General features: G+C 29.9%; 1 protein-coding gene across 4 annotated transcripts in view; it reads right to left on the bottom strand.

The window, feature by feature from the left end:
- The window catches only part of LOC143256806 (katanin p80 WD40 repeat-containing subunit B1-like), a 75510-nt gene extending 64727 nt beyond the window's left edge, over positions 1-10783 (bottom strand). The window contains exons 1-2 of one of the 4 annotated variants that reach the window (XM_076514504.1): positions 10539-10783; positions 5323-5458 (exon numbers count right to left, since the gene is read on the bottom strand). In XM_076514504.1, the coding sequence (XP_076370619.1) occupies positions 5323-5359 (37 nt within the window). In that variant the 5' untranslated portion in view covers positions 5360-5458; positions 10539-10783. Of the gene's footprint in view, positions 1-5322; positions 5459-7676; positions 10467-10538 lie in introns of those variants that run through there. The other 3 variants (XM_076514499.1, XM_076514500.1, XM_076514501.1) reach the window with 3 other exon arrangements.
- Positions 10784-11280: the final 497 nt, after the last annotated feature.

Genomic DNA, 11280 nt, shown 5'->3' on the forward strand with positions numbered 1-11280 from the left:
CCACCCACAGCTAGCTCTTGGGCTACTCTTTTATCAACGAATAGTGAGACTGACTGTCACGTAATAACGTTCACACGAGAGAGCATGTTTGATGTGACGGGTATTCGAACCCGCGACCCTCAAATTCCGAGTCGAGTGCCTTAACTACCTGGCCATGCCAGGCCAACATAAGGATACACCGTTGTTAATTTTAACAACAGTATTTCAGATAGCACACCATAATTAACGCAAATTTTTAAAACTTTAGATAAACAAAATGTTAGTTTATTTCCTGGTACTGTTTTACACCATCATCATCATCTAGGGTTGGCTACTGATGCTTCCATCAGCATCTATAATACTTAAAGGTATAAAACTGAAATTAATAAACGTTTTTTGGTGCTTTTTTTCATTTGAAGCTTAATGTATTTTTATATTCATAAAATGAGTAATATAACGTAAAATATATTCAGATACTTTATAGGATTGTGTTATTTTTAATAACATGAAAAGCCTGTAGATAGAGACATGGTAATTTAGTATTTATAAAACTGAAATTAATAAACGTTTTTTGGTGTTTTTTTCATATGAAGCTTAAGGTATTTTTCTAAATACTCAAATTACACCAGTTCGTACAAAATACTCTATTATGTGAAAAAAAGGAACTTAACCAATAAAAGTGTTTGTTTGTTTGCTTGTTTGGAATTAAGCACATAGCTACAGATGGGTTATCTGTGCTCTGCCCACCACATGTATCAAAACCCGATTTCTTGTGTTGTAAGTCTGCAGACATACTGCTGTGTCAATGGGGGGCTTTTCAATTAAAATAAGGCCAAAAAGTAATTTTTGAATTAAAATATATTAAAATAACAAATTTTTGTACTTAAAATGTTGAACACAAGATACTAAATTACCATGTCTCTATCTACAGGCTTTTCATGTTATTAAAAATAACATAATACTATAAAGTATCTGAATATATTTTATATTATATTACTCATTTTACGAACCATCCAAAAAGTTTATTAAAAACATAAGTCACTTTGCTTTCTAATCGACTTGTATAGAGAAGGAACAGATAAAATACCTGTACAATATCTCATACATGTACATAACACACTGTCCTACATAAACTAAGAAGTACTTTTCTCTGGCAAATAGGTTGCCCAGTAACCAGGCTAATGTGATGAGTGCTTAGAAATACTTGAGCAGTTCTGATATATTTGACGAAACAAAACAATGGTACTATAGACAGTAAGAAAAATATCTCATTGGTTTATGTTCACTCTTCTTAATAACTCCTTAAAATTTACATAGAATGTAACTTGATTTTATGTGCATTTAGATTGAAGTACCAGATCAGAAGTTCAGCAAATTTTCTTTTTATATGAAACAAAAATCTAAAAATTTATTTTGTGATCACAGTGTTTTTCACCCAGCCTAACTACTGCCTACATATTACATGCAGCTAACACCGTAAAAAGAAGTCAAATAAATAAAAAAAACACATAAATTAGGTAAATCATTCCACTAATGTATAACTTTAACCAAAAATAATAATGCCACAAAACAGGGATGACTGTTCTAACTATTAACAATTTTGAGCATTTCACTGAAGTCCCACCTATTTCTTCTGTTAGTCAACAGGACTTAATGATGAACTCCTGCTTAACTGGCAAAAGCAGAGGAGAATAGTGATACATTATCCACAAACAAAATGTCAGTACGGAGCAGGTTAGCCCTTGGCTAACACCTGTATGCCACATACCCAAGGACAACACTATGATATGGGTTAGCCTATAACTTGCAACCATCTGAATACAAGTCTGAAGGGTGAAGCTTTAATGAGCCATACAGACCCCTACGTTCCAGAGAAAACATATGAAAAATTCTCAAGTCTTTATTCATAGTTTAAATGACAAATCAAGTATCATTTTAGTAGCTCAGCCCATCTCTAAATTCTTTTTACAATATTACATTTTCTCCAAATGAGGACTCTCTGGAGTCCCAGACAAGGTAATAATAATTTTAAACCTCTTGTTTTTAAATTCAATTTCAAAACCAAGAACTAAAATTTCTCTTTTTTTAATTAAGCTAAATACTCATTAGAGGATATTAAGATTTTATCAACAATAATACATAAATCCTTCTCTTGTACCACAATATTATGCTCTTGTCACACAGGAAATCTTAATACCCCAGGTTTATAACTTTATACTCCTTAATATAAAAATGTAATCTCCTTTACTCTGGATCACCCATTAAACTGTTACAATTTTTTTTTTTTTTTTTTTTAGAAAATCAAGGCATTTTCAAATAAATAATAAAATATTTTCAGTATTTTAATATCATTAGCAAAGTTAGAATTACTACTTCCTATGAAGTTAACCAAATCAATATATGAAATAATAATCAAAGGTCCTAATATATATCTAAGAGAAGTATCCCATAAGCCATGTTCTTTGAGTTAGAAAAATGACCATTTGTCATCATTCTTTGCATTATTAAAGAACACTAAGCCAATTTCTAAACTTTCATATTTTTATCATGACCCCTCAAAGTACCCAACATGCAACAAATAACTGAATTCTTATAATACATCTTATCAAACGTTTTCAGAAAGTGAAGACAAACACTAACTTGATGCCTCAGTCCATAAATGAAATGTTCCTATACTAAATTACAATAAGTAGATTATGAATTGTTTTTCTAAAACTAAGTTAAAAATTACAAATTCAATAAACCATGCTAAAAAATCAAACTAACACATCTTTAACTCCCAGGAGTTTTCCTCTCACTGCTTCTTTATTAAAAATATCATCATATTAATTACAATACTCAAAACTTCAGGAAATTCCTCAATGTCCAAAACTTCTGTAGTTGTAATAACAGAAGTGGCTGAGGTTTAAAAAACACTAACAATAATGTTATGTACTTAAGGTGAGAAAAAATGAAATGAGAGTCATGTAAATACATTATTAACAGTCTTGTAAATACAGATGTAAATGCAATCTCAAAAACAATAAAATATATATTATGAAGTGATTTCAATGGACACATAACTACACAGAAAATGCTATTAACAAGGGTAAAAAAGAAAAAGATTGAAATGGGTATTAGAACTTAAAAAGTGGAAAAAACTACAGATGAACACACATACCATTTGGAAATGAATCCAAGTTTGAATTGTTTGGGATCATTCAATAACAGCTCATTTGTTAAAGAGAAGAACAGTATCATAATAAATGTGAATTTTAATATGACACGTGTTGAGAATCAGTAGATATTTGTGATTTCATCTTTGTCAGCAACATCTGTGATTTATACAAAACTGGTGACACCCAAGCTGTTGGAAAGTGCATTCATGTCATGCTCTCTGCAACATGACTCACTGGGCAGAGATTCATCTTGTGGGAGAACAAAGATCTAATACATATATAATGTGGTGAAATAATACCTTCATGGAACAGAGACTAATGGAATATTCTTACTTTATAAAAGTGTTTAGATTATATGTTAAGTTGAATGAAAAAATAGTAAGTGGCTCTTAAATATAGTAAATTCAAATACTACATGTGGGTTATAACAATTTAAATTTTGAGCATGACTTTGAAGGGAATAACCTTAACAGTGTTAAGAAAAAAATGAATTTTGATGTATTAGTTGTTCAATCTCTTAAACCATTCTAGAAATGTTGCTACTAGTAGTAGAGCAAATAAGATTTTAGGTTGTATTTATAAAAAAAATTTGGTATTAGCCAAAAGAGTTCACCATTTTATTGTATATGTCACTTAATTAGGCTTCATTTTATTATTGTGTTCAAGGGAATTAGTAGGATGATACTTGGGATGGAAAGGTTGTCATATGAGAACAGATTACTATCTCTGAAATTACTCTCTCTTAAGAAAAAAGAAGAGTTAGAGAGGATTTGATTGAACTGTATCAAATTGTTATGGTAACTAACCGTGCTAATGCATTATTTTTTCTTTACCTAACAGTGAGAGTGGTAAGATAAGAAGATATAAATATAGATTTTGATAAGGTAGGAGTCATCCTAAGCTAAGACTGTATTATTTTTCTAACAGAAAAATGTTGACCTTTGGAATAGGTTGTCTTCAGATGTGAGAATGCAATGACTTTAAGAGAGTTTAAATGATAAATGCTGGTTTTGTTTTTTTGAAGTTTAGTTGTGGTGGATGTGACAGTCATATTTGTCCAATAGGCTGCTTAGCTTTCATCCTAAAGTGTTATATTTCTTTTTATTATTTTTGGTGTTTTATTATTATAATTTTATTATAGAGATAATTTAGTATACCAATTTAGCACTAACCTAAATTTCCTAAGATGGCCAAATCTTGCGAGATAGTATTGGGTTTATCACCAAAAATCATTGTTAAAAATTAAAATATTTTTCATTTATTTTACATTCACCCTGTATCTTTCAGGAAATAATCAATTCCATTCTTAAACTCTTTGAAAGTACCAAACTTACACTCTTGCTGATGACAATACTCATTCCACAAACCAATCATCCTGTTTAAAAATAAAAGCATCTTAACTACAGCTTAGCATATCTTTAACTTCATTTTCAAAATACAGCACAAAGAAATCAGTTGCCTTTATCCTATTGATTTCGTGGATAATGTTAACCTTGTGAACTTCAATAAAATCCCCATTTTCCTTTCTTTTCTCATAAGAAAACAAGATGTCTTAATCTATTCCCATAATTATTTTCAACTACAGAATCAGCTTCATTGTAATAGACTTTTTTTCTGAAACACTTTCCAATGTCCATATCCTCACTTAGATGAGCATACCAAACACACACACATATTTCAAGTGAGACTTAATTTGTACAGCCTAAAAATCTAAGATGTCATAGGGTTATCATTAAGCTAAGACTTAAGTTTAGTGTAGTCCTAGCTTAAAAGGAAAAAAAAAAGAAGATAGTCTAAATAACATAAATTGTCCTAAAAGAAAAGTCCAGAAATTAATAATAATATAATTAACTGAGAATTTTCACTTTGTATTTAATAACACATAAAGCACTGTTAGATAATACGGCATAAAAATATCAAGATCCTAAACATCTTATGAAGACTAAAGGAATATAGTAAATAACAGAAGTACTTATCTCGAAAACATATAAATTGTTTTACATTAATAAATACTACTAAAGAATAAAAACTCCCAGAGACTCAGTACAGTACATCTTTAAGCACTCTACCACATTTAACTTGTGACTGGGGAATCAATGAAGTAGAAAAATAAAATGTAGTTTACAGATATAGATAGATAAGAATTAACCTACACTATATTTAACAAAGAAACAAAAATTCTCACGTAATTTCCATGCTCTTTTTGTTGCTGATGCCATCATCCATTCAGATTAAAAGCAGAGTATCATAAACCATAGGAATTTCTTCAGGTAATTACATGTAGAAAGGACCACAAATGATGCTTCTTTTTCTTCACAATTCTGAAACAAGAGAACAGTTTAAAAAATTTGAAGTTTCTTTTTCTCGTGAACTGTTAATGAAACCTAATACAATTATCTTTCAGTATAAAGTTAATGGCTCAAAAAGTAATTTATAAATATTCTACTTAAGCCAATTATACAGAAAAAGTAAGGAAAGCAAGAACATTCTGAATTAACATAACACTTGGTCCCCTAGGCTGCCTCATCCACTAAACCTAAAACAAAACCTCAAAGCTAACAATCATCATTTAAATATTTATCAAATCCCTTCTTACATTTACTGCTTCCATCACACCTGAAGGCAGCCCATTCAAACTTTTAATTACCCTGTTTGAAAAATAAAACTATCTTAGCTGAAGATGACTCCTACCCTGTAAAAATTTATATATCCTTCAGTACTATCATTCTCACCATTACTTCCTTGAAATCTTAAAACCCTCAATCAGATTCCATTTAACTTTTTTTTTAAGAGAAAATTTCACAAATCTTAATGCACTATTATGACAAACTTTTCATCTCAGGTATTATTCTATTTGCCTTCATACAAGTCCAATCCAACAATCCAATGTCTTTCTTAAAATAAATAGTCTAAAACCAAATATAACAATTCAAATGTGGTCTAATAAGCAATACAGACAATGAAATTATAATCTCTTAAAACTTGTATTCAATATTTCTGTATGTTTCTTATTTGCTCTGCTATTAGTAACAGTATACTGGTTAGAGCTTAAGAGACTGATGATGCCAACATCTTTTTCTTTTACAATGCTGTTAAAGTTATTTCCATTAAAATTATATATATATATAGTTTAAATGCATCATAATTCATGTTCATTAGCTTGTATTTGTAACTTATCAGTTACTTGTCACAATCACCAAATGATCAAAATCCTTTTGTAAAACAACAGTATCCTCCTCACAGACAACACTTTAGACCTTAATATCCTCAGAAAATTTAAGTAATTTGTTGCCCATTCCTTCCTCTATGTCACTGATATATATATATAAAATCAAATGTCTTAACACTGAGCCCTAAGATACCTCACTTCTGACATTAATTTAACTTGACTGAACTTCATTTATAACAAACCTATGCTTTCTTCTATCCAGCTACTATGTTTCCAACTTTTCTGTCCTACACACATAAAGATCATTTTTAACAAGATTCTTATGTGGTACCTTGATAAATTCTTCCTAAAAATCCCCATAAACCACATCTACACTCTTACCCTCATCTGTAAGATGAACCTTTTCAAAATTGTTGAAAGATAAAGTGAGACAAGATTTTTCCCTTACTTAAACTATGTCAACTATCCAATAAAATTGTAAACTTCATCAAATAACTTCATAAAGTTTCTTTTATCAGACTTCCCCAAGCTTTTCTCATAACTGATGTAATTACTGGGACAATTTTTATCACCTCCCTTGAGAACAGCAGTGGCATTAAATAACTTTCTATCCTCTGGCATTTGCCAGCTATTCAAGAACTAATAAAAATAGTAGCAAGTGGTTCACATATCCCATGTCTAGCTTCCTACAAACCCTTGGGGAAATATTATGCGAGTAAGGATTCTTATCATTCTTTAAACTTAACAAGCTTAGAATTAATATGATGTGATCTTGTTCAATCTAGTTTCCATCTAGCAACTGGTAAAGATGAGAAATACTGCTTAAATCATTATTACAAAAATTGAAGAAAATGTAAAATTTAATAACATAATCATCTCAGGTTTGAATCTTCCTTTACTGTCCCATAATATTTTTTTTAACATTAATGTATTTAAAGAAATCCTTACAGTTAAATTTTACAATTTCAGCCAAACTTTTGTCATATACTCTTTTTCACTTCCTAATTTCCTGTTTCAAAAACTATCTTAATATTATATAATCCTCTGTGTCCTCTATCATCGCAGTCAATTTAAATTTCTTTATGATGCATTTCTGTAAATTTATCCCTTATATCATTTTTGAGCTAACCTGGTTTTTATTTGCAGCCACATTTTTTTCCCTAAAAGGAATATGTCTGTTTTAAATATTTATTTCAAATTTTCCACATTTGACCAATGTTTCTAATTAATCCAGTTTTCTAATTTACAATAGATGATTCTTTTCACAACTCTTCAAAACTAACTTCTTTTAAACTTGTGACCAAAACCTCATTATTCTTGATCTCAATTAGTAGCAAAATATCAAAAGTAACTGAGCAATGATAACTTACATAAAGATATTCCCCAGTCTCCACCCTATCAACCATCTGTCCCTTGAAGAATTCATGTTCAATTGGTGAAGAAAATCATCTTAAATAGTTTCTAAAAACTTGTCTCCCTCATGGTATGACAAACATTTCCCAATTTATACACATGAAATTAAAATTCCCCATAATTATGACCTTTTAACAGCTGACATTTTGATTTTATGGTACAGAGCACTGGCAAAACCTACAGTAAGTGAACACAGGAATCAATCAACTAAATATATCATTTGAAGTGTAATAATTTGCGACCATATGTTGCAGAGCTCCAAAAGAACCCAGCTAGGACCCACAACTTACTCCCTCTCATACACTGACCCAAAGACAATCTCAGTGAGGTATGTACTTCTATAAAAGAATAAAGCTAGCAGTGAGGCTTTTAAAGCTTTTAACTACATGTTACTTCCAACATTTAAGGTTACTCCTTTATTTAACAATAGAGATCTCCTATATTCCAAAACATATTAAATATACACTACAGATTAATTATTTCAACTGGCCTCTTCTGTGCAATATCTATCAAATAAATAATCTTGTCATACTTAGTATAATAATCTACACCATTTTATGCCAAACATAATGAGAACTATGTTTAACTATGAGTATAAACTGCCATGTAATCAATTAAATTAAATTATAATTAAATTGATTAATATCATGAAAATAATCAACCTGCATTGTTAATTATTACTGTTTTTGATTATTCCAACTACCTAGAAATTAAAATTATAATTAAAACAATTAATATCAAAATACTAATAAAATAATCAAAATCAAGGTTTCCAATTATTTTCATTAACCTTAATTTCATTTAGTGGATAACTGGAATAATCAACTAAATGAAATTAGTATTTATGATCAAGCCAACCACCTAGTAACTGAAAGATTTTCATTGTGATTTTTTCATTATTGTTTTTTATTAATTCAGATTTCTTCAGAGGGCCTGTGCAATTTAACATTTATGCTCTATTCACCAGTGATATTGTTATGCAATGAGTTAGTCATAACAACAGTTAACATCCACTATTACAACAATAATCTAGGTTTCTCTGAAATGTTACAATAAAATCTGGTTTCTCAAGAACACACTATAAATTATCAAGCACTCTATCTTAAAAGTTTACACTTTTAAGAAAGAATGGGGAGAAATGTAAAAAAAATGGTTGAGTAGATATATAAATGAAAATAAAAACTATTAGTTTAGTATGGTTAGAAGTGGTAGGTCAGGGGTGAAATTTATAAGGTCAGGTGAGTGGGTATGAAGATGAATTTTGGGAGACTCAGAAAAACAATACAGTACAGTAAACTCGCAAAACTTGCTTACTTCAGCATAAGTTGGAGATAGCTTTGGGAAAACAATTTACTATTAGAATGAAAACAGTATAGAGCATGCAAGGTTTATAGGTAAACATAACAGGTTCAACAATAAATTTAGTTGCTTTTATTCTAAAGCTCCAAGTTTAAGAAATAAAATAGATAAGGAAAGGGCTCACATTCAATTTGAAAACTATGATATAATTGGAAGTGTTGGAACTTGGTTACATTTAAAGCCAAGATTTAGTTTCAGTGAAGTGGGATAATAAGTTGATCACTTCATTTCAGAATTTACAGAAAGACTGAAAATAACTCTTACATAGGTTATTACTTTACTGTTTAAGCATCATTTGGATTCTTGTTTAGTCTTGGGCTTAAGGACATTGAACTGTTGAAACAGATTCAAAAGAGGGATGTTAGGATGGTATATAGAATGTAAAGGGTGTCTGTAAAAAATAAAAGGCTAAGATCTCTTAAATTTTATTCTGAAAAAGAAGTTAGATGGGACCCAAATGAGGTGTTCAAGATTGTTAAGAAAATTTATGATATTGATGTATAATCTTTTTACCATATTTAATGGTGAAAATGGTAGGACAAGGAGATACAAATATAAACTTAGGAGTTATCTTCAGCTTAAACATGTTTACTTTTCTAACAGTCATTGGCCTACGGAATTGGATACCTTAAGATATGGTGAATGCAGTTGATTAAAGAGAGTTCAAGAAAAAGCTTAATAAATATTTGAATAATAAGGACTGGCTTTGAGTGTTTTAATTTCATTTTAAAGTTCTGTTTATTGGAAGGGAGAGTGCAGATGGACAAAGACCTTTGTTGTTTTTAAATTATATGTACAAATATCACAAATTAAGCAAGTTATCTATCAGCAAATTTTAAGGTTTTCTTTTATAAGTCTGTAAACTAATAGCAGTTTACTCAAGTTATTGAAGTCTGTTTCTATAATCTAACAGCTGACTCTTAAAAAAAATCTATTTAAATTTATTATTAGATATTTAGGTTGGTTAAGCTTATCACTTTTGCTTCTAACTTAAAATTCTTGATTTTCCTTAAGGCAATTAACTTAATTCAAACAAAACCCAAAACCTAGAAAGGTTAAGGTGTTTCTTTCTATGTTTGTTAACAAAACTTAAAAATAAAATTTAAAGACAAAACTATCAATTTTATACTTTGATTTTGGATATTCTGAAAAATTTAAAGACAAAACTATCAATTTTATACTTTGATTTGCATTCGATAAACAAATTTATCTTTAGATTTTGTGACCTTGATATTCTGATATTTTCTAATTTTGTAATGTTTAAAACTAGTAACATTAAAAAGCACTAGGACCAGTAGTATTCAAATACTTATTAGTAATATTAACAACTGATATTAAGCCTAATCAACAAACTTCGTTTAATGGCTTCAGATCTAAAAAAAAAAAAAAGAAAAGTGGAAACAGAAAATTGCAGTAAAGACTAATATTTTTAATAATAAAACAAACTAAAAGTCACTTACATTTTCTAAAAATATTCCTTTAACGACAACCGAAATCAAAATGTCATACCATAGCAATATGTCAAAACTATTTTAGAATAAGCATCCATACTTAAAGATCCTTCGTTCTTTTTCAGAACATATCAAATTTGTATTTAATATTAAAAACAAAACACACCACTGTTGGATTAGAATAATGTTTTATTTTTTAGGTACTGAGTAGCTAACAAGTAGTTAGAACAATAAGAAAATGTTATCTGTACCCATTTTGTGTCTAACTTACTGTAATTACAGGTGATATGCCCCCTAAGTAACTTAACGGTTTGTTTGTTTGTTTGTTTTGGAATTTCGTACAAAGCTACTCGAGGGCTATCTGTGCTAGCCGTCCCTAATTTAGCAGTGTAAGACTAGAGGGAAGGCAGCTAGTCATTACCACCCACCGCCAACTCTTGGGTAAACTGGAGGTTTATAATGAAACGTGAATAAAGTAGGCAGAACACAGATAGTCCATGTGTAGCTTTCAGTTCAATAATTGTTAGGCACTAGTGATGATTTAAAATGAAAATATTTCAGTAGGAGATAAATATAAGCGTAGCAAGCATTTTTGCTAACCAACAATTCAGGCTGTAAATCTGTTGTTATAAGTTTTACTCTCGTTTCCGGAGGAAAAGAGAAGGTATTGCAATTGAATCTGTGTGTGTTTCCGCACGCGTAGTTCGAAAACTTTCCCCTCGGTGGGCTGAGCAGATAGCCTGATGTGGCT

This window comes from Tachypleus tridentatus, chromosome 7, assembly GCF_004210375.1.
Source record: "Tachypleus tridentatus isolate NWPU-2018 chromosome 7, ASM421037v1, whole genome shotgun sequence".
Taxonomy (NCBI): domain Eukaryota; kingdom Metazoa; phylum Arthropoda; class Merostomata; order Xiphosura; family Limulidae; genus Tachypleus; species Tachypleus tridentatus.